Source organism: Nicotiana attenuata, unplaced genomic scaffold (assembly GCF_001879085.1).
Source record: "Nicotiana attenuata strain UT unplaced genomic scaffold, NIATTr2, whole genome shotgun sequence".
Classification (NCBI taxonomy): domain Eukaryota; kingdom Viridiplantae; phylum Streptophyta; class Magnoliopsida; order Solanales; family Solanaceae; genus Nicotiana; species Nicotiana attenuata.
In genome coordinates, this window is record NW_017670758.1 from 10,004 (window position 1) to 34,864 (window position 24,861).

At 40.7% G+C, this 24,861-nt stretch overlaps 2 protein-coding genes across 2 annotated transcripts; one reads left to right on the forward strand and one right to left on the reverse strand.

The window, feature by feature from the left end:
- Nucleotides 1–15,353: 15,353 nt before the first annotated feature.
- On the reverse strand, nt 15,354–16,114 carry LOC109243055. Its single transcript, XM_019409947.1, has 3 exons — nt 16,091–16,114; nt 15,798–16,034; nt 15,354–15,710 (listed from the first exon to the last, which is right to left on the reverse strand). Exons 1-3 carry the CDS (start codon nt 16,112–16,114, stop codon nt 15,354–15,356), a joined length of 618 nt encoding a protein of 205 aa, XP_019265492.1.
- A 3,001-nt stretch (nt 16,115–19,115) lies between these two features.
- Nucleotides 19,116–19,595, forward strand: LOC109243056 (uncharacterized mitochondrial protein AtMg00810-like). The gene is made up of 2 exons (XM_019409948.1): nt 19,116–19,383; nt 19,429–19,595. The coding sequence occupies exons 1-2, from the start codon at nt 19,116–19,118 to the stop codon at nt 19,593–19,595; spliced, it is 435 nt and encodes a 144-aa protein (XP_019265493.1).
- The last annotated feature ends 5,266 nt before the right edge of the window (nt 19,596–24,861 follow it).

Sequence of the window (24,861 nt, forward strand, 5' to 3'; positions counted from 1 at the left end):
CGAGTGCCGCTCATTGAAGGACAAGATTCAAACCCTGATCGACAATAAGGTCATAGTAGCAAAGGAGCCTGCTCCTAATGTTCGCAACAACCCTCTGCCTGACCACAAAGGTAGAGAAATTCACATGATCGAGATCGAAGATGATTGGAATCCCAAGGGGTCGATAGGTTTGATTGCTGAAGGTGATGAACCAAAGAAACCAACGGTTACACTTAACCCAATTGTTGTATAGAATCAGCCCTCCAGGGACGATGAAGTAAACATGTCTATACCTCTCGAATTTGAAGCGCCTCCTTCTGCAAAGGCGCCCGGGCCAATTGAGGTAGAATTTGGAGTTCCAAAAGCACCTGCACCCTTTGAAGTTGCTGTGTTACCACCAAGGGTACCTATTCCTGTGACAATGTCGGACATAACACCGTTCCACTCAAAAGCCATACCCTGGGATTACACTGCCGAAGCTAGGAGAAAAGGGAAGACCAAGACAGGAGAAACAATTGCTGCACAAGGAATGACCAGAACATGGAGGATTTATACCCCAGAACACTTAGCTGAGTCCAGTAAGCAAGCCTCGGGACGGCCTATTAAAACTGGGCCCGACAATCTTTGGAGGAAAATACAAGCTAAGGAGTACTCGGTCGTTGAGCAATTAAATAAAACACTAGCACAGATCTTCATCCTAGCTCTTCTACAGAGCTCTGACGCTCACAAGAATGCCTTAATGAAGATACTGAGAGAAGCTTATGTGCCCAGCAACATAACTGGAGGCGAAATGGCAAATATGGTAGGACAAGTGCTGGAAAGCCATAAATCACCTTCCACGAAGATGAGCTGCCACCGGAAGGACTGAGCCACAACAAGGCACTGCACATCACCGTGCAATGCGAGGATTATTTCATCACTAGAGTCCTGATCGATGGAGGATCCAACCTCAACATCTGTCCGCTGATAACTCTCAGAACCTTGGGAAAAAGCTGCACGAAATCAAAGATGGGGCTATCAATGTCAAGGCCTTCGATGGGTCCCAAATGGCTACTATTGGAGAAATCAGCCTATGCTTGCAAATGGGGCCAACATGGTTTGACGTCGACTTTGAAGTGATAGACGTCCCGGCATCCTACAACTTGTTGTTAGGAGGTCCCTGGATCCACGCCGCTAGAGCCATAGCATCGACCCTGCATCATGCAGTGAAATTCGAATGGAATCACTAGGAGGCGATTATTCATGGAGATGGTAGTAACCCCATATATAGTCACCAGACCATCCCAATAATTGGAGGCAGAAGGAGAATAGGCGGAGAAACATACCACCACATTGAAAGGGTCAACGCTGTAGACAAGGATAAGTGGTGGGATAGCAAGACTGAAAGTATCCTGAAGTGGTGTGGGTACGAGCCTGGAAAGGGACTCGGCAAAAACCTCCAGGGGATCACTAAGCCCATCAAACTAAAGAAGCATGGTACTACATTTGGCTTAGGGTACGGTTATACTTGGGAAGAATTCCAGAACTGGTCGCCACCATGGCGCGGCCCCTACTATCCATTGGAGCTTCCGATACCTAGCCTGGAGCAGACCTTCCAACCGGCAGATACTATATATGGGTCAGAAGAAGATGAAGCATTGGCAGCCATGAAGAATCTGTTTCTGGAGGATGATGATATGGATTGCTTTGTTCTTTTCGAGGAGGAAGGGGAGGAAAGCCCTTCCATACAAGCGGTGAACCGAAGAGACTGCCTCAACAATTGGTCAATTAGAACCGTCAGGGCCCGGAAAGCTTCGGGGTAGCAAGGCTAAACAAAAGCACCATGCATCTCATTTTACTTTTTACTAGCTGATTTTTTTCCGCATTGTCTTTAATTTTGAAAAGAGCTCCGATGTTCCAAACAATCATGAATTTAATCGAAGCATTTCAGTTTATCATATATCTCGCTCTTATTATTTTCTCTATCATTTACTCTATTTTCACACAGCATTACTATTACTTACTTTGATTATGAACCAACGATTGTGACTTGCAACGAAACAACGCAGCAAAAGGATGTAGATTCAGAAGAGGATAATATACCAGAAGAGGTCGTCAGAGATATTGAGGATTTTGAGAATAAACCTAAGTCTAACCTGGAAGAAACTGAGGTCATTAATTTGGGAGATACAGAAAATGTCAAAGAAACTCGCATCAGTGTTCACCTGTCACCATCAGAAAAGGAAGAATACACAGAATTTTTAAAGGAATATGAGGACATATTCGCCTGGTCGTATGATGATATGACTGGTCTCAGCACGTCCATTGTAGCTCACAAACTGCCAACAGATCCAGCCTGTCCGCCGGTAAAATAGAAGCTCAGGAATTCAAACCCGACATGAGTTTGAAAATCAAAGAAGAGGTTACTAAGCAAGTCAAAGCTAAGGTTCTCAGAGTGGTAGAGTATCCGACATGGTTAGCTAACATCGTGCCAGTACCAAAGAAAGATGGGAAAGTTAGAGTTTGTGTCGACTACCAGGATCTTAATCGGGCCAGTCCCAAAGATGACTTCCCCTTGCCGAACATACACATTCTTATCGACAACTGCGCCAAGCATGAGTTGCAGTCCTTTGTTGATTGTTTCGCCGGATATCATCAGATATGGATGGATGAGGAATGCAGAGAAAACGGCTTTCATCACGCCGTGGGGAATGTATTGTTACAAAATGATGTCGTTTAGGTTGAAGAATGCTGGTGCCACCTATATGAGAGCCATGACTACTATCTTTCACTACATGATACACAAGGAGATTGAAGTATATGTGGACGATGTCATCATCAAATCCAAGAAAGCCACTGATCATATGGAAGACCTGAGAAAGTTCTTCAACAGATTGAGGAAGTACAATCTGAAACTGAATCCCGCCAAGTGTGCATTCGAGGTTCCTGCTGGAAAATTACTAGGTTTCATCGTGAGTCGTCGAGGAATAGAATTGGACCCATCAAAGTTCAAAGCTATTCAAGAATTGCCACCGCCAAAGAACAAGAAGGACGTAATGAGTTTCCTGGGGAGGCTCAACTATATCAGCCGGTTCATAGCTCAGTCCACAGTCATTTGTGAACCCATCTTTAAGATGTTGAAGAAAGACGCTGCTACTAAGTGGACTGACGATTGTCAGAAAGCCTTTGACAAAATCAAGGAATACCTATCAACGCCGCCAGTCTTGGTTCCGCCCGAGCCAGGAAAGCCTCTATTGCTTTATCTTACGGTTTTGGATGGAGCGTTCGGTTGTGTTCTGGGACAACATGATGAAACGAGGAGAAAGGAGCAAGCCATCTACTATCTCAGTAAGAAGTTCACCCCGTACGAGGCCCGATATTCTTTATTGGAGCGCACCTATTGTGCTCTGACTTGGGTAGCTCAGAAATTGAGGCATTATTTCTATGCCTACACTACTTATCTCATATCAAGGATGGACCCGCTGAAGTATATCTTCCAGAAGCCCATGCCCACTGGCAAGCTCACCAAGTGGCAAATCTTTCTAAGTGAATTCGACATTGTTTACGTAAATCAGAAAGCGATCAAGGGCCAAGCAATAGCAGACCACCTTGCTGAGAATCCTGTCAGCAGAGAATACGAACCCCTGAAAACGTATTTTCTTGATGAAGAAATGTCCTTTGTAGGAGAAGATATTGCAGAATCCTACGAGGGTTGGAGGTTGTTTTTCGACGGAGCTGCAAATTTCAAAGGAGTTGGCATAGGAGCAGTCCTAGTATCAGAAACCGGCCAGCACTACCCGGTATCCGCCAAGCTCAGATTCCCTTGCACCAACAACATGGCCGAATACGAAGCTTGTATCCTGGGGCTCAAGATGGCCATTGACATGAACATTCAGGAGCTGCCAGTGATCGGGGATTCAGACTTGCTCATACATCAGGTTCGAGAAGAATGGGCAACCAAGAACTCCAAGATACTCCCCTACTTGCATCACATACAGGAGTTAAGGAAAAGATTCACAAAACGGAATTTCAACATGTCCCGAGGGTCCAAAATGAGTTCGCTGATGCACTAGCTACTTTATCATCCATGATCCAGCATCCAGACACAAATTTCATTGATCCCATCCCAGTAAAGATCTATGATTAGCCAGCTTATTGCGCTCACGTTGAGGAAGAAGCGGACGGAAAACCATGGTTCCACGACATCAAGGAGTACTTGACAACAGGAGAATATCCAGAACTTGCCAACGCCACTCAGAAGCGCACACTTTGGAGATTATCCAACAACTTCTTTCACAGTGGGGGAATCCTGTATAGGAGGACTCCCGATTTGGGTTTACTAAGGTGTGACGAAGCAAAAGAAGCATCAAAACTATTGGACGAAGTGCACGCAGGGACCTGCGGGCCGCACATGAATGGCTTTGTCCTAGCAAAGAAGATACTCCGAGCAGGATATTTTTGGATGACTATGGAAAGAGACTGTATCCAGTATGTTCGCAAATGCCATCGCTGTCAGATACATGCAGACATGATAAAGGTGCCTCCAAACGAGCTTACTGCAACAAGCTCACCGTGGCCATTCGCCGCCTGGGGAATGGATGTTGTTGGACCTGTTGAGCCTGCCGCATCAAACGGGCACAGGTTTATCCTGGTGGCAATTGATTATTTTACCAAATGGGTTGAAGCAGCGTCATACAGGGCAGTGACTAAGAAAGTTGTGGCAGATTTCGTCCGTGACCGTATTGTTGGCCGATTCGGGATTCCAGAATCGATCATCACTGATAATGGTTCCAATCTCAACAGCGACTTGATGAAAGCCATGTGCGAGTCATTCAAGATCAAACACAAGAATTCTACAGCCTACAGGCCTCAGATGAATGGAGCTGTAGAGGCAGCTAACAAGAATATCAAGAAGATATTANCAATCTCAACAGGCACTTGATTGAAAGCCATGTGCGAGTCATTCAAGGATCAAACACAAGAATTCTACAGCTAAGCGCCTACAGAATGAATGGAGCTGCAGAGGCAGCCAACAAGATATCAAGAAGATATTAAGGGAAGATGGTCGAAAGTCAGATACCGCACCACGGTCCGCACATCGACCGGAGCAACTCCCTACATGCTGGTTTATGGTACAGAGGTGGTCATCCTCGCCGAGGTAGAGATTCCCTCTTTGAGGATCATACAAGAAGCAGAGTTGGACGACGCAGAATGGGTAAAAGGTCGCTACGAGCAGTTAGCCCTTATAGATGGGAAAGGGATGAATGCAGTTTGCCACGGTCAGTTGTATCAGAACAGAATGTCCAAGGCCTTCAACAAAAGAGTTAAGCCAAGGAAGTTTACACCGGGGCAGCTGGTGTTGAAGAAAATATTCCCACATCAAGATGAAGCCAAGGGGAAATTCTCTCCCAACTGGCAAGGTCCGTACATGGTTCACCGGGTTCTAACTGGAGGAGCCCTTATTCTTGCAGAAATGGATGGAGAAGTTTGGCCAAAGCCAATCAATTCAGATGCACTGAAACGATACTATGTGTAACCACTTATGATTTCTTATGATGATGTAGTTTGAACTACGCCTGACCTGATTCCCGTTTAAGAGGGGATACGTAGGCAGCCCTATGGGTTCGGTGACAATTTAATAAAAATTCCATTTTTTCCTCCCCGGTATTGGAACTGGGGTAGAATTTTGAGGAGGACCCTCAAAATTCCGAAGTTAGTTTTCAGCCATTCATCGCCAGGAATGTCACCTCAGTAAACTAGGACGGAATTTTGAGGAGGACCCTCAAAATTCCGAAGTTGATTTTTTTAGCCGTTCAGCGCCAACCCAGTAAACTGGGGCAGAATTTTGAGGAGGAACCTCAAAATTCCGGAGCAAGAAAGGTTGCAATGTCTTGAAACACGTCGCAGTCGTTGGTTCATCTAAAGAAAACTATTTTCTACTTACGTTATATTTACTAAATCATGCATAACTATTGTTCGAATTGCTGCTGTTTAGCAACGCTACCCCAATGATACGCAACGCCGGAAGCCAGGGGAAAACGAACTAGCCTTTCCCCCTTACAAAACTCACGATTTTCCTTTGGATGCAGGCACCAGACTAACAATATCGTCAGGTATATTTATGCACGCATACTTTCTCAAGAACGCAACCTCTCAGAATCATCACTTGTTCGTAATTGCTATCCATACACAACCTCCCCAGCAGTCACGATATCAGCTATCAGCTAAGAAGTCTCACTACTACTCGTCCTTTTACATTCTCGCATTGCATAAGGCTACCTTTCTGCCTTTCGAGACTAAGCACTGTCTCCATCTATCTGCATTGCATAAGGCTACCTTTCTGCCTTTCGAGACTAAGCACTGTCTCCATCTATCTGCATTGCATAAGGCTACCTTTCTGCCTTTCGAGACTAAGCACTGTCTCCATCCTGCACTTTCTTGCATTGCATAAGGCTACCTTTCTGCCTTTCGAGACTAAGCACTGTCTCCATTTGCATTATTTGCACTGCATAAGGCTACCTTTCTGCCTTTCGAGACTAAGCACTGTCTCCATCCTGCATTTTCTTGCATTGCATAAGGCTACCTTTCTGCCTTTCGAGACTAAGCGCTGTCTCCATCTGCATGGCTGAAATATCGCCACCTCTATTTGCATCGGACGAAATACCTCCATCTTCCTACAAATCTTGCATGGCTAAAACACCGCCAATGTTTGTTTAAATCCCTATCGGCTGAAACGTCGCCATTTATAATCACCCTTCTTTACCGACTGAAATATCGCCAACTTTATTCTCGGTATCGGCTGAAATATCGCCATTTATATTTTTTTGCATCAACTGAAATGTCGCTACTTTATTTAAATTTCTGTCGGCTGAAATATCGCCATTTACATTTTTTTTGCATCAACTGAAACGTCGCTGCTTTATTTAAATTTCTGTCGGCTGAAATATCACCATTTACATTTTTCACATTAGCTGAAACATCGCTGCTTTGTTTAAAATTTCTCTCGGCTGAAATATCGCCATTTACACATATTTGTTACATCGGCTGAAATACCGCCAAATCTTGCATTCCATCGGCTGAAATACCGCCAAATCTTGCATTCCATCGGCTGAAACACCGCCAAACTGTCCGAGGGCGTCATTGTTCAGAGGCATCATCTTCATAGCCCAAGAACACCATGCCATGGCCCGAGGACCCGCTTTATATCCTGCACATCATTATTCAAAGGCATCATGGTTCGGAGGCACCATTATCATAGCCCGAGAACATCATTTCATAGCCTGCGAATCCTTTAATTTTGCGCTTCATGGCCCAGGACATCATGGTCCGAGGACGTCATACTAACCGTCCAAAGACAACATTCATGGTCCAACGGGAACTTGCATCACGTTTAAGTTTATGCACAATATACGCCCGCATTGCTCATTTGCAGGTACACCGGGCAGCAACGGCCGCCTCAGCAGGAGCGATCCCGCTCCGGTTCCCGCAACCAATCAGACTCCAAATACCTCTTGCCACCTAAACATCGTGTCTGTCTCCTTCGAATCTCCATCGGCATGTTCCGCCAATGGTTCCTGAACTACATACGGCCTGATTCCTGTAAAACTAGGGATATGTAGGCAGCTCGGAAACTAGAGCTCGGTCAAATTCTTTTCAAATCGCCGCTTCCGGTCAAAATTGGCCATCATATCTTTACCCGACAACTCTTCCATCCTTCCCGGGTAAAGAGGGGCAGCTGTTGATACCCAATTTTTCCCTAGTAATTTTATACTCAAAATACTTCCAAAATAGCATATATGTGCATATATAAGCACACCCAAGAGTTCTGGCATTTTTAATGATTTTTAAACCAATTCATTGCCTATTTTAATACAACAAAATTCAATAATTATTCCCAAAATTATCATTTTGGCCAATAATTCATTTTTATTCTCACATTTGCACCAAAATATAATTAAGGTAATTTTTGCATATTTTTACAAATTTATTTGGTATTTTTAAAGCTAAATTGCATGTAATTGCAATTATAGCTTGTTTTGTGATTAATAGCACTTTATAATTACAAAATTAGTTCCACTATTTTTAAGTTAATATTTATGTAATATTTGTTTACTCAGTATTTTTAGTTTATTTTTAAAACCATCATTGCTATTTTTATAAAATAAAACGGGGGAAAAGTGGCTATTTAAAATCTGGCCTCAATTTCATTTCAATTACAGCCCAATTTGCACCCCAATTCAACCCAATCCCAACCCCCAAATCAATTTAAACCCGATTACTTGATCCAATCGCCCAAACCCGCCCGTTTTCTTTTTAAAATCTGAGCCATTGATCATTTGATCAACGACCCAGATCTCTTCTTTCCTTTTTGATTCCAAACGACCCCTAAACCCTACCCCATTCTTTCAGAAGCGCCGCCTCTAACTCCTCTCTTCTCTCAAACGCTCTCGAGCTCTCTCGAAACCCTAATCGCTCTCTGCCACCTCTAACCCCAAATCCACCGGAATCTATGGTTGTTCTAACCATGGACGACCTATTCTCACCCCCTACTGCTCTCACGTGCTTGATACCTGAAGGTTCGAGGCCAGACCTCGAAGGTCCTCGCTCAGACCTTCATCGATTCGAAGTTTCCAGCCATCTCCGGCCTTGCTCCGGCGTGTCTTAGCCTCCTGAGCCTGATTCCGACCTTATCGACTCCGGATCTGATCTTGTCTTTTCCAAGCCTTTCTCGTTTCTAAGGTTCTCAGAAACCCTAGCCTATTCGAGGTTCTTTTTCGTTTATTTGTTCGGATCTGTGCTCGATCTGTGCTATATGTGATGTTTTAAACGTTTTCTCCGATTTTCCTTTTTAAAATCTTTTGATTTCAAACTAGGGTTTCTGAGTCTGTTTGTTAATATTTTGTTCGATTCATTTGTTTATCATCTCTAAGTTTGATTGGTGTTGAAAACCTAATTTTTGGAGATTTTTTGAGTTTCTGAGTCTATCTGTTTGATTTACTTTGTTTGCACCTGATTAGTGTCGAAAACCCTAATTTTGGGGGTTTATTCGAGCTTCTGAGACTGTTTGTTTGTTTTACTTGTTTATCGCCTCTAAACTCGATTGATTTCGAAAAACCCTAGTTTCTTCGGGGTTTACTCAAGTTCCTGAAGTTTACTTGTGCGATTCTCCTATTTGAAATTGTTCTACTTTATTTGAAGGTTTCAGCATCTCTTTGTGTGATTCTTTTGATTCTGCTTTCTTACTATCTGTCAAACTCGATTATGTTTTCAGAAAGGTTTTCACCTAACCTTTTGCATGCTTCTAATCTTTTCTCTCTTACTAAGCCAACGAAATTTGACCTACATGACTATCATGCTATTACTGTATGCTACCTCTCCTTGCCATAGCTTGGCCTCACATGTCTATTACTTGTGCACCTCATTTATATACTGAGTCCCTTCTGTGATTGATTTTCAAATTCGTGATTGATTTTCAAAACTTTTCCTTGTGCAGTTCTGATTTTTTACTCGCCCATTAAGGGTTAATTGATTCTCCTTCTTTGTTTGGCCTTACCAGATCCTTTCCAAAATAAGTACACTCCTGTATTTAGACTTAATCCCCTACTATATGGTTTTACCGCTCCTTTTATGGCAACAATCATTCTGCTTACAAATTGATTTTCTTTCCTTATATTAATCCTGTTAAGTGCCCGTTGAGCAGTAATCCCTTGATTAAAGGGAAAACCTGTGTTAATTGATTTTGACTGTGATTATTTCCATGTTTGTGTTGAAACTGTATTTGTTACCTTGTTTTCTACTCGTTTTCAAAACTATAAATACCTGTACTTCTTCCCTTTCAAGAGAGTTGGAACATGAACAAGTCATCACTTCTTCTCTCAAAATACACTCAGATTTTCTTTAAAAAATATTCGAGTTCTCTGTACTCATAAGCTTAAGGTTCTTTTGATTGTGGCTTGGTTTGAAAGTATCCTGCTTCTCTTTGCTTGCTTCTTCTGCAACTGGTATGTTACCTTTGTTTAATTTCTGCCACTCCCCTATGTGTTTATTCTCCAGTTCATTCTTTATTGGGTTTACTGCTTCCATAATGTAAATTTTGCAAGTTGGTTTGTCTCTTTGCTATGCTCCTACATGAATCCCTATCCCCCAATCCCTTTATATGTTGAGTTATGGTTCAGAAACATGACAACACTTGACATTGTTGTTCATGTATATGGACTGGACTCCCTGAGTCTTAAACTCTTTCAATTCCCATTCCCCTTTCCCCTTTATATGTATCTTGAGCTTAAGACCTTGGTCTGGCAGTGTCCTAATCACTGTCTAGACCATAGTCTGACCTTCAATAGGTCTGTGCTCTTATTTGCTGGCTGAACAGGCTTGGTCAGGGGTGTGCCAGCCTACCTCATGGTTAGGTATGACCACCAGCCTGCCTTGGCATTCCTCCCCCCCCCCTATTGCACTTGCACTCATTCTTAGAATTTAAGTTCTGCCCCTCTCTTGTGAGCCTTGCTTTGGGACCCTTGAGCTCCCTCTGAACTTGGACACCTGAGGGTTGGCTCTTCCACACTGCACTATAACTCATTCTGATTAATATCTTGGGTGTAAGCACTGCCTGGGGTTCCTGAAACTCCTTGGATCTCTGAAACACCCTAGATAAGAGAAGGCTTTGGAAATCTTGATCTCGGAAGTGGCTCAATCTCATATTATTAGACACTAAGTCTGAATTAGGCTGCTCGGATGTAGCTGATAGCTTCTGATGTACTTTTAATTTCAGTCTTGTTCTACTAGTCTGTAATGATTTGTATAAACTCATGAGGATTTAGTGAAAAAGGGAGGGGTTACTTTTATGCACAAAGGGTAGAAAATATGCCTATAGGATTTTGTCTCTAATTTGTGCAATTTCATACGTAGAAAGCATGTCTATAGGATTTAACTTCTGAATTCTGCAACTACGCATGTAGATACCATGCCTATAGGGGTTTGCATCTCTGCATATAATAGCATCATTAGGCAAACAGATAGGTTTAATAATAAAATGGCATATGTAGATATCTTGGTTTACAAGGCTTTCATTAGTATTTAAAAAGGTATCACGTATAGAAAGCATGCCTATAGGGATTTTGAAACCAAAAATTGTCTCACTTATTCAAAACAGTGTTGATTTTACTAAAACAAACGACTTTTCTTTCTAAACCTACTCGCATGAACTCTGGTAAACATTTCCTAACCGATCTGCATTCTGGAACTCGTTTAGTTGTTAAACCACGTACCCTTTTCTGAAACTTTTTGTTACTCTGAAATTTTTTTTTAAAATCAGCTTGTGTTTTAAAATCAGTAGTTCTATCCAACACATAGACAAAAAAGGTTTAACTAATCAACTGGATCAGTCTTAGACAACTGCATTCGAGTAAGCCTAATGTAGACTTCCTGTCCAAAAATATGTGTTGAACCAGTCCGCTTATCGCTTTAATTTAATTTAAGACTAAACCAGTACGTGCAAGACATGCTAAACTCTATGGCTTTATCTGATTTTAGGAGGCTTATGTGATCCCTACTTGCTTATTTGCTTTCCCCTTTACTTGCATTATGTGTTTTGATTGACGCCTTAGTATTTTGTCCTTTGAAAACTCTCCAAAAGGCCCCAAACCCCTCTCCCATTAGGACTAGTTAGTCCAAATGCCTCCGGGACTGATAGGATTGGGACGGGTACTAGCATGCAATAAGTAACGAGACATTCCGCGCTTTAATACCTTAATGGGGTGGGAAGGGTAGATATGGATATGATGACCACGCGATAACACCACGTGTATAAACGGTTACCGGGTGTTGTGTGGGGTGATCCATATTATTTATAAACATAGGACCCCTCTCCCTTTATCTGTTTATTTTTATTTCGAAAACTACTTTCTTCTCAAATTTCAGCCTCTTTAACTTCGTTTAATTTCAAATTATTTGCAACTATTATATGAAAACCCCCTCGTATTTGTAATTCTTGCTTGTTTACTTGTTGTTTGCACTTAAAGTCACAATTGTAACATGGCCGGGAACCACACTAGTGGATCTTGAGGGGTGCCTAACTCCTTCCCCTCGAGATAATTTCTAGCCCTTACCCAAACTCTGGTTCTTCATCTCAAATTCTTTTAAAGTGTCCTAATGCACTATAATCATTAGGTGGCGACTCTTCAATTCCAAAACCCAATTCCCAAACGAGAATAGAGTTGTCTTTTCCAAAAAAAAATGTCGTAAACCCGATTTCTTGGGAAAAAGGGGGCGTCGACAACTTGTCATGCCATCTTTTCGTTTTCTCTTTGTAAAGCTTGGCATTTTCATAAGAGTGCAGCCTGAACTCATCTAACTCATTCAACTGCAAGAGTCTCTTCTCACCCACGGTTTTAAAGTCCATATTCAACTTTTTAATGGCCCAGTATGCCTTGTGTTCAAGTTCAACATGCAAGTGACATGCCTTCCCATAAACAAGCTTATACGGTGACGCGCTAATTGGTGTTTTGTATGCAGTTCTATATGCCCATAAGGCATCATCTAACTTTGCAGCCCAATCCTTCCTATTCACAGTTACTATCTTTTCTAATATTTGCATTATTTCTCTGTTGGACACCTCAGCTTGTCCACTTATTTGCGGATGATATGTCGTGGCAACTCTGTGGCGAACCCCATATTTAGCTAGAAGGTTATTCAACAACCGATTGCAAAAATATGTCCCTTCATCACTAATCAAAGCACGTGGAGTCCCAAACCTCAAGAATATGTTCTTCTTCACAAAAGCAGCTACCATCTTGGCATCATTGGTTGGCAATGTGATCGTCTCTACCCATTTCGACATGTAGTCAACTGCTAGCAAGATATATTTGTTTCCTCTGGACAATGGGAATGGTCCCATAAAAGTCTATCCCCCACACATAAAAAATCTCGACCTCCAGGATGTTATTCAAAGGCATCTCATGCCTCTTTGTGATTGTCCCTGTTCTTTGACACTGGTCACACTTCTTAATAAATGCATGGGCATCCTTGAACAATGTTGGCCAAAAGAACCCCGATTGTTACACATTTGCGGCTGTCTTATTGCTTCCATGATGGCCCCCATAAGGTGAGGCATGGCAATCATACAACACTAATTCCACCTCATTTTCTGGAATACACCTCCTCATCAACTGATCAACACACTACTGTACGAGAATGGCTCATCCCAGTAGTAGAAGTTCACATCATGTAGAAACCTCTTTCTAGCTTCAGATTCAATTTTAGGAGAAAGTACCCCACTCACAAGATAATTCACATAGTCCGCATACCATGGGGGAGGGGGGGTCTTGGGTGATAGCAAAAAGATGTTCATCAGGGAATGCCTCCTTAATTTGTCCACCTTCTTCCACATGCTCATGATTTTCCAGCCTTGATAAATGCTCTGCTACTTGGTTCTCTGTGCCCTTCTGGTCTCGTATTTCTACATCAAATTCCTGCAACAACAAAACCCAACGCATCAATATTCCTGCAACAACAAAACCCAGTGCATCAATCTAGTCTTAGATTCCTTTTTTGTAAATAGATACCTGATTGCTGCATGATCGATACGGACTATGACTTTTGTTCTCACCAAGTATGCCCGAAATTTCTCAAAGGCCCACACAACGGCCAACAACTCCTTTTCAGTGGTGGTGTAATTCAGTTGTACATCATCAAGAGTCTTACTCGCATAGTATATGGAGTAAAACATCTTGTCCTTCCTCTGGCCTAGCACTGCCCCAATAGCATGGTCACTTGCATTGCACATAAGTTCAAATGGTAAAGACGAATCTGGAGCCGCATTAATGGGGGCAGCCATCAACTTCTTTTTGAGCTCCGGGAATGCCTTCAGGAAGGCTTCATCAAGATTGAAGGTTATATCCTTTTCAAGCAACCCACACAAAGGAGTAGCAATTTTTGAAAAATCCTTAATGAAGCATCTATAGAATCCCACGTGTCCCAAGAAACTCCAGACACCCTTCACAGAAATAGGTGGAGGTAATTTTTCAACCGTATCCACCTTTGCCTTATCAACTTTAATGCCGCTCCTTGACATCTATGGCCCAGCACCATGCCTTTTTGTACCATAAAATGACAATTTTTCCAATTTAACACCAAATTTGTTTCTTCACAACGGTCTATCACCTTGCTCAAATTCTTCAAACAGTAATCATAAGAAGACCCAAAGACTGAAAAATCATTCATGAAGACTTCCACAAATTTTTCCACCATATCGGTGAAAATAGTCATTATGCACATCTAGAAAGTGGTTGGTGCATTACAAAGACCAATACCATACGGACATGTAAAAGTGGTTTTCACCCGATCCGCTAGGCATATAACAATCTGGTTGTACCCCGAATAACCATCAAGGAAGCAATAATATCCATGCCCCACCAATCTGTCCAACATTTGGTCAATGAATGGAAGTGGGAAGTGGTCCTTGCGGGTTGTCTTGTTGAACTTTCTGTAATCAATGCAAACTCTCCACCCCGTCATGGTGCGAGTAGGAATTAGCTCATTTTTCTCATTCTCTACCACAGTCATCCCCCTTTTTAGGCACACATTGCACTGGCTTACCCAGTTGCTGTCAGAAATAGGAAAGATGATACCTGCATCGAGCCACTTAATTACTTCCTTCTTCACGACCTCTTTCATAATGGGATTTAATCTCCTTTGTTTCTGAACACTGGGGCGGTGTCTATCTTGCAGAAATATTTTATGCATGCAAAATGATGGACTGATTCCCTTAAAGTCAGTAATTGTCCACCTAATAGCCTTCTTATGCTGAAGAAGTACTTTGAGCAATTTTTCTTCTTGCACATCGGTCAAGCTGGATGAGATAATCACTGGCAATGTCTCAGAGTTCCTCAAATAAGCATAGCGCAGATGTGTTGGAAGGGGCTTAAGCTCTAGCTTTGGAGCTTCTTTAATAGATGGCTTAGGAGGGGTCAGAGTAACAGGCCTGTCCAACTCCTAAAATCTCCCAAACCATGGACATAATCGCAATACATCTCAAGTACTTGCTCAATTTTTTCCATCATCTCATCTTCACTGTCTTTTTCATCCCCAATCAAGGCTCGTTCAAGAGGATCTATGGGGCTCATATAAGGCACCAATGATTTCACATCACTTTCCACCACATAAATCACGGATATCTCTTCATAGTGGGCTGGCAATCTGAGTGCTTTATACACATTGAATACCTCTACTCGATCACCTACTTTCATCGTCATCTTTCCTTCGCATACATCAGTAATAGCTCGGCCCGTGGATAAGAATGGACGCCCCAAAATAAATGGGACTTCCTGATTATGCTCATAGTCCAAGATAATGAAATCAGCAGGGAATATGAAAGGACCCACTTGACACATATTCAATCACTCCTTCAGGATGAGCAAGGGGCGATCAGCCAACTGTAAAATTACCGTGGTTGGGCTCGGCTCATCCAACCCCAACTGTCTGAACACAGATAGCGACATCAAATTGATGCTCGCTCCAAGATCACACAAAGATCGCCCGACTGCGTGCTTACCAATCGAGATTTGGATAGTGAAACTACCTGGATCCTTCAATTTTTGAGGTAGCTTGCTTTGAATTCTTGAGCTACATTCTTCAGTGAGTTCCATAGTCTCGAACTCTTTCAACCTCCTCTTATTTGCCACTATGTCCTTGATGTATTTGGAATATTTGGATACTTCTTGCAAAATGTCTACCAGTGGAATGTTGATTTGCAGCTGCTTCAAAATAGCAAGAAACTTTTTATATACCGCATTATCCTTCACCTTCTACAATATTTGAGGGAACGGAGATGGTGGGCTTGCAACTAATGGTGGGGGTTGCTTAGCCACCGCCTCTTCAGCTGGCTTCTCTGACTCCTTTGATTTTTCTGATTCTGCTTCTAAAGTGGTCGGTTTCTCGTGAAAGGTCACTTGCTTTCTCTTTTTCGACCGGACTTCTTCTAACTGTATCTCATTCCTCAATGACACAACATTAATAGATTCCTTAGGATTAGCCTCAATATCGCTTGGAAGAGCTCCAACTGGTCGAGTATTTTGGCACTAGCAAGTTGCCCCATTTGTCGCTCCAAATTTCGAATCGCTGCAGTGTGTGTTACTGCTTGAGCTTGCTGGTCAGCCATTAATTTCTTCATCATCTCCTAAAGGTGAATCGTTGGGTTTGTAGGTTGTTCAGCCTAATGTGGTCTATATTGCTGTTGAGGCGCTTGTGGCCTGCATTGATTCTAAGCACCTTGGTTTCCACCCTAAGAGAAGTTTGGGTGGTTCCTCCAGTTAGAATTGTAAGTTTTCCCATACTGATTTGCTTGACCCTTATTTGCATTACGCACAAAACAGACAGACTCTGGATTGATTGGGCATAAGTCGCTCGTGTGACCCTCTCCACATACTTCACAAAATATTTGAACCTGTTGCACTGGCTGGGCTTGTTGCTTGTTAATAACCAAAGTCATCTTATTGACTTGGTTGGCCAAAGTGGCAATCTGCGCTAATAATGTAGACACGACATCTAACTCGAGAACCCCTGCAGATTTTTGCACCGTGTGTCTACCCATCTCTCCTTGCCAATTAGGATTGCCTTTAGAGAATTTGTTCAATAATGCATATATCTCATCGAATATTTTCTCCAAAACTTGACCTCCCACTGCAGCATCCACCACAATCTTCGTCTCAAGATATAGCCCTTCTATGAAAGTGTGAGTTAACACTTCATTTGTCTGATTGTGATGAGAACAGTCTCTGAGCAGCTCCTTATACCTTTCCCAAGCTGAGAATAAAGACTCCCCCGATTTCTGTTTGAAGGCGGATATCTCACTTCTGATCTTTGAGTTTTGCCTGAAGGAAAGAACCTTGCCAAAAATTTCCGAGCCAGATCATTCCTGATATAATAGAATTAGCTCGTTCCGCCTTCAACCATCGCTTTGCTTCGCCCAACAAAGAGAACGGGAACAGTGTGAGCCTCACATAGTCTAGAGTGAATCTGCTAGTGATATAAGTATCACTAATCTCCAAGAAGTTCAGGATGTGCTATTGTGGATCCTCGTGTGGAAGACCCATAAACTGATCGTTCGCATGTAGTAGCTGGATCATGCTCTATTTCAGCTCAAAGTGCCCAGTGATTCTAGGCTTCACAATGCTAGAGGTGACATTAGCAATTTTGGGAATCACCACCTCCTGAACAACCATATGTTGCTCCTCTTCCATGTGCACAGGAAATTGAACAAGTGCCTGAAGATTATCTATGTCCCTTGCTTCCCTCAATCTCCTATGAAATGTTCTCTCAGGTTCGGGGTCAAAGCCTTGAAGTCAATCCTGGCTTCTGACCCTTCCCATCCAATTAAAGTTCCTGAGAGCAGAGCAACCAATAAGAAACGTTAGACTTGACAGAATAAGCAATTAAAGCAAAAACTAAAAGTAGTCAATATTTAAGTCCCCCGCAACGGCACCAAAAACTTGTTGCTCCCAAACGCACACGCAAGTATACGTGATCGTACATGTAATATAATGATAAGTCGAGTGTCAAACCCACCGAGACTTGTATTAACTACCCACTAAATTCACCAAGATTTTTATTCAGTCGAGTCACTCAGAGTTCAAAAGTGTGATTATACTAAACAATAATTCTAACTAGTAACTAAATTATCAAGCAGCAAAATGGTTGCTGTGTATTCAGTAGAGACGAATATTCCAGCATTGTGATCAATTCACCAATCCTATTGAGTTCTAGTTAACTCTACCTTTCATACAATTCACTCATGGTTGCTAATTAATCGAACAATTGCTCTCGTAGTATTCTTCCGAATTCCTACTCGCCTATTCAAAATAGGTTAACGCCTATATTCCAATGCAATCAATCTATTAAGAACGCATTAAGATTACAATATTTAATTAAGCACGGTGACTAGGTATATTCTTATCCTAACCACAAATTCCCTCCCCCCCCCCCCCTAGAGTTAAGATCATGCTCTCTTCAATTCTTCTCTAACCTAAACATGGCTTTCCCAAGCATAGCATAGATAGTAAATAGAACCTAACTGTTGACCAGACAATTAAGCAATAAATCATAGAATTGAAGAACAACCATATATTGGTGAATTGTAATTAAGGTTAAGTCAACTTTAAACAATAATATTCAAGGCTAAATCACAACCCCAGAACTATGGGTTTTAGCCACTCATGTTTATATCAAAAGTAATTCACAAGTGTTGAATAATTGAAAATACTAATATAAGATGAAAAAATTAAAACTGAGATATCCTCACTCCCGGATGTTCCTCGTGGGTATTTTTCCTTCAAAGTGGCATCATCCCCCTCAAAATAGGCTTAGTCTTGCTTTTATACGCGTTGGGTAGGTCTTGGACCAAAATAACCTTATCCCCGGCAAAGTTGGAGAAGTCTCTCGTCACCAGCGCCTAGATTAGCGTGGGGAACTAGCCCTGGTGCTAGCAAATTGGAGTTTCTGTAAATTGCACCACAGGTGGCGCCCCACGCTACGTGTGGCGCTGGAAATCATTATTTTCCATTTTTTCTTCGTTTTGGCTCTAATCTCGCACATTTCGCGCCCCGTTGCCTCTGGATGATTCCTACATATAAAAACACCACGAATTAACATAAACCAATACATTTTACATCCGAAATCCACGAAACATGAGTAAAAATGAGGCGACACACACACACACACACACACACATATATATATATATATATATATATATATATATATATTATAATATATATATATATATATATATATATATGTGTGTGTGTGTGTACAAACTTGACAAGACACTTTACGGGATCAAGCAGGCTCCAAGAGCATGGTATGAAAGATTGTCTAAATTTTTGCTTGAGCATGGCTACAAGAGAGGTAAAATTGACAATTCTTTGTTCTTGAAAGAAAAAGGTAAAGATCTCTTGCTAGTTCAGATATATGTTGATGATATAATCTTTGGAGCAACTACGGATAGGTTAAGTAAAGAATTTGCTAAGCTAATGCTGAATGAATTTAAAATGAGTATGATGGGTGAGCTTAATTTCTTTTTAGGCTTACAAATTAAACAAAATTCAAATGGAACTATGATCCATCAGCAGAAGTATGTGAAAGAGTTGCTTACAAGGTTTAAAATGGAAGACTCCGAAGAAATTGACGCTCATATAGCAACAACCACAAAATTAGATATAGATGAACCTGGTTCATCTGTTGATCAGAAGATGTATAGGGGAATAATTGTCTCTTTGTTATATCTCATTACTAGTAGACATGACATTGTTTTCAGTGTAGTCCTTTCTGCTAGAGTTCAGGCAAATCCAAAGGAATCTCACTTGACTGCTATCAAGAGGATCTTGAGATACCTAAAATGCACCACTGATCTTTGCCTATGGTATCCAAAAGGTAGTAATTTTAACTTAGTGGGATATGTTGATGCTGATTATGCAGGTTTTCTTGTGGGTAGAAAGAGCACTTCAGCTATGGCACACTTTCTTGGCTCATGTATTGTGTCATGGGCCACCAAAAAGCAAACTTTTCTGGCCTTGTCCACTGCTAAAGCTGAGTATGTGGCTGTTGCCTCATGTTGTGCTCAATTGTTATGGATCAAACAATAATTAATGGACTTTGGGATTGATGTAGGTTGTATCCCCATCTTTTGTGATAACATCAGTGCAATAAAGAACTAAGCACATAGATGTTAGGCATCACTTTTTGAGGGATAACTATGAGAAAGGTTTGATTACTGTAGAATTATGTGCTACTGACAAGCAAATAGCTAACATCTTCACAAAATCTCTAAGAAGAGATCACTTCGAAAGGAACAGGTCAGAATTAGGGAGGATTAAGATCACCTAAAGGGAACCAGTTCTAACGCAATAATTGGTTAGATAATTTGTTAATTGTGTACATAACTAGATTAGATTTTGCTCAGTCTCATACTTTCACTAGTATACTCTTGTGCCATGTGCTAAAATGTATCATTAATCTATAATGATATTATCTTTATTCTCTAGGAAAATTCAGACTTACACAAGAGAATTCTCAGTGAAGAACCTGGTTCATCAAGATTACATGGCATGTACTCTCCACTCCGCATATTTTAAAATAGTTATATTTGGATCATGATAAAAAAAAGAGTCCCACTTAGTCCCAATCTCCCCCAATTTTATCCGTTACAAATGAACCAGTTTCACCTAACAAGAGTCCCACACGCCATAACTACCTAGATTCTAGGTAATAGTCCAACTACCTAGATTCTAGGGAAGAGTCCAACGTGCCCCAGTTTGATTAGACTTCTGAACTTCAAAAAGTAACTGTTACCCACTCCAACTCTCCCTCTTAAAATTGATTATGCCTTAACCATTTCTTCACTTCTAATTTTCTAGCCGCCAAAAGTTTCTCTCTATCTTCTCTCATATCTTCTACACACACATCTCCTCCACATATATCAATGGAAAACCATCTGAAAACCCTTCTTCACCACCCAAAGAATCATCACCTACACCTTCGATCACACCTTCAACCACACCTATCTCTAAGAAAGGAAGGTTCAAGATGCTTGCTCGTAAGACAGTCGATGGCAGTGAACAAATCAAGAAAATAAATGAGCAATTGAAAGCAAGCCAAGCGGAAGGACCCAAAAAATCAGAAGAATCTTTTAAGTCTGCAACAGAGGGGGAAGGAACCATTTTATCTGAAACAAAATAGGTAACTTCTGGTCTAAATATTGCTTCTGAGGTCATTTATGAAGTGGCTGATTATTTGGAGAACAAATTGTTCTGGTTGGTACTATTGCTGGGGTAGAGACTATTGAGTTTGATAGAATTGGTGGTAAAAATGAAAAAGAGAAAAGAAAACAGAGTGAGGGTGTTTAAGGAGATGTAACGGGAAAGGGAAAAGGATTGGTTGAACCTTCACCTACTCTTGTTGGGTTGACTGAGGAAACATGGGCGATGGTGTTATGGAGTGAGGAAACTATTGAGGAGGAAGAAAGTTGGAGAGAAGAAGGAGGTAGTGGATCTGGTAACATAAGGGAAGCTGAGGGGCTGGTAAGGTTGAGGAAGAGGTTCTAGGAACATGTTATGTCTGTGAAGGAACCCCTCGAAGAGTTATTGAAAAGGGTGTCTGATAGCTACAATCCAAAAAAGAAGAAAAGTTCAGGAGTTAAAATCCTTGGAACTGTTAGGGCATACAAGAAAAAAATGTTGCCTCTTCTATCCCTGTAGAGACTCCTCCTACAAGAGGAAGAGCTACAAGGAGTTAGAAGAAGTAGAGTGAGGCTGAACTTGAAAGAGCCTTAGAAGAAAGTAAAAGAAAAGCTGCTATAAAGGAAAAGAAGAAAGTGAGAGAACCTGTTGAGACAATTGAGATCGAGGAGATGGACCTGGTCCTTCATGATAAAAATGAGGCAGAGGAGGTGGAGGTTGTGACTCCAAAAGCAAAAAAAAGAAAGACTTCCAAAAAGAAGTCTCCTTTAAAGCCTGTTGATGCAGAGCCTTCTGCCTTGGAAAAAAGAACTAGGTCTGCCAAGAAATCTAGGAAAGTGCAAGTAGTGGAAAAAGAAGAAAGTGAAGAAGAAAAGGAAACTGATGAGGAACAAGACAAAATGGTAAAGTTTGGCAAGAGAACAATCTTGAAAGTTAGACTCCTCAGAGACTTGGAGGAGGAAGGAATGGTGATGCTGTTGGAGAAGCTAGAACTTCAGGGTTGGAAGGGCATGGTCCTTCAGATGGAAGGAAGACTAGCCCGAGCAAAAATTGTGGAGTTTATGGCTAACTGTGAAATCAAGAATGGCAGGGTCACCAGTATAGTGAAAGGGGTGACTGTGAGCTTTGATGCCAAGGAACTGGGAGAAATTTTAGAGGTACCTGCTGAAGGGTACAATGATTACAAGAAGCTGAAATGGCCAAGCCTAGAAAACCTACCCACCTCCCTTGCCATTACAAGAAAATTTGCTGACAGTGACTTAGAGCTACAGCCCAAGGCTGTGTACAAAAGTTAGATGAAGCCTGCCTACAAGCTTCTCTTTAAATTTATCAACAAGGTTGTTCTGCCCAAGTAAGAGAGAAGGCACATTACAACTTTCAAGGACCTGGTCTTTATGGAGTGCCTGGATAGTGGAAGGCAGATCAATTCCAGCTCCTTGATAGGGTACTCACTGGCACCAAAACTCATGCCATGCCCTATGGGTTTATTCTCACTGTTGTGCTTGCTCACTTTAAGGTTTCCCTCAAGAATTGGGATGTTAGTACAAGCAAAGATCACTTTGGGGCCAACAACTTGACTGCTTGTGACTATGAAGTCCATGTTGCTGCCAAAGAACCAGGTTCATCCAAGACGGTGCCTGTGAATAGCAAAGTGAGAGCCTTGGTGCAGGAGAGTGGGTCTAAGGATGCTGAGATTGAGAGGCTGAAGAAGAGGCTGGCTGAAGTAGAAACTGAGAGGGATGCTCTCAAAACTGAGCTTGCAAAGGAAAAGGAGAAGAATGAAGGCATTCTTCATGACATGTTAAAGCTGCTTCAGGCAAGAAACCAAGAACCTGGTCCTTCCCAACCTTAAACCCTTCCTAGCCTAATTAGAAAACTAGTGACCCGAATGGGATGTATTTTTGTCTTTTTGCTCATGATGCAGTACCTTTATTTCCTTCTATGCTTTGTGGATGACTCTTATCAATGATAACAAATGCCTTTTGCTCTAATTATTTGTTGATGCTTCTTAGATGGCTAATATCCTTGGATTTATAAGTGATTCTTGATTCCATGATTGCATTTGAAGTAGCCTAAATGACCATCACTACAACAAAAACGGGATTTAGCGGCAATACAAAAGGTCATTAGCGGCAATAACAATTGCCGCTATATCCTTTACCGGCTATTGTTCTTTAGCCGCTGAAGTCGGAGTCGGCAAAGCCTTTACCGGCCGTTGTCACAAATGCTGGTAAATGGTATGAATTATTGCTGCTAAAAACCATAAGCTTTAACGGTAATTATTTGCGGCAATTATGATGGCTGCTAAATCCAATCCAAAACAGCTAATTATGCTCCTTTAGCGTCCATTTATATAGCCGCTAAAGTCAAAATAATTGCCGCCAAAAGTTCGTATATTTAATTGCAATTGTGTCGTTGCAACTAGAATGGGTATAGTATTCCTTTTTAGCGTCTATTTTAATGGTTGATATATTCAGCTAAATTGATTGTTTTCTAACAATTATAATGCCTACAATATCCCTGATAAAAATGTCTTCACTTTTCCTTTTATCGTCCATTTAAGTAGAGCTAAAAGTCACAAGCTGTAACAGCAATAGTTTAGCCACCATTAATAATAGTTACTACATTTAGTCCAGAATATGATCCAAACAACGAAATATATAATATACCTCGTTTAAGTCTTAACAAGCAAAAGTAAGTACTAATCAAAAATATTAATGCCACAGTAACTTTAAAAATAAACTTATATTGTTTGAACTAAATAACTACTGTCATTATATAACTAATCCTGACGAATAATAGCCTTCAAATAATTTCTGCAACTTTTCATCATATTGAAATCTTTCACCCGCTAAATTATCGAACATCAAACTGTATGACCTAAAATTATAAAATAACTGTGTCAAAAGATGAAATATAATGTAAAAAAAAATCTTGAAGACTCCATCACTATCAAATTCTTTTTTATCCAACTCCTCACTTAATATTTATAAGCAGTAACAACTAGACGGATTAATAGGCAAGCAAAATGGATGTGCAAAAATGAAAGACAGTTTCTTTCTTTATTATGATAGAGAAGAAACCGAAAAAACAAAGCAGAATATTAGCTTGGAGAAGTAAAAAGAAGCCGCACCCAACTTCATTAGCAAATGTTATAGTTGCCAAGTTCTTTTCCTAAAATATAGATACTAGATTATGCTTATATAATATTAATAAAGCTCCCAAATAGGTGACAGAAAATTATACACATTAGGCCTTGACAAAATCTTTGGCATAATCATACTGTATATGTCACAAATAATTAAAATTAAATTTCTTTAGAAACTACGGCTAACTTAAGAATAATTATTTTCTTATAAGAACTTAAAAATAACTATAATTCCAGGAAATGCAAATGTATAATTTTAATAAAATAACTGTAACCGTTTTCTGATAAGAGCTTCAGTTCTGGGTGCACTAGGCATGCAAACAAAAGTTTTCCATTAGAAATTTTTAATTTGAAAAAGCATTTTCTGAAACATAAGAGCTTAGTTGGGTATAGGTGAGATGTGATAATTAGTATTAGAGATTGAAATTTTATTTTTGTATCAACGGAAACAAGTGTATAAAGTGTGATGTTATTCAGAAATAAACTTTCTCGTATAACACTGAAGTTCAACAATTCCACAAACATCACAATAGGTAGTAGTATAAAAAAAAGGATGGGTAAAAACTCTTCTTTTTCAACAAATATATTGTGCTATTCAAATTCTATGGCAAAAATAATAACACTAAAAATCTCTAAAGCCGATTATAATAAAGTGTAATCAAGGTTTAAAGAAGTTTTAATTTAGATTACCTTATCAAAAAGGGATATTTACCAGCATCTGATCTCAAAAAATGCAAATGCTTTGTCCAATTGGTGGAGGTTCAAACTTACCCAACAAAGACTCAACACACTTGTTGTGATTGACTTTCAGGTTTAAGGCTATAGGTTTTTCAACCATCCCAAGAATTCAAGCATGCAAATAAGAATTGATTTAAAGACAAAAAATAATGTTCATTTAACTGAATAAGTAAATAAATAATCTTTTCACTATGTAGGTACATAAGAAGGATACAATTATATTACACATATAATCACAATCATGAAAAATATTATCTTTAAAATTACAACCTTAGTAAAAAGGAGAGA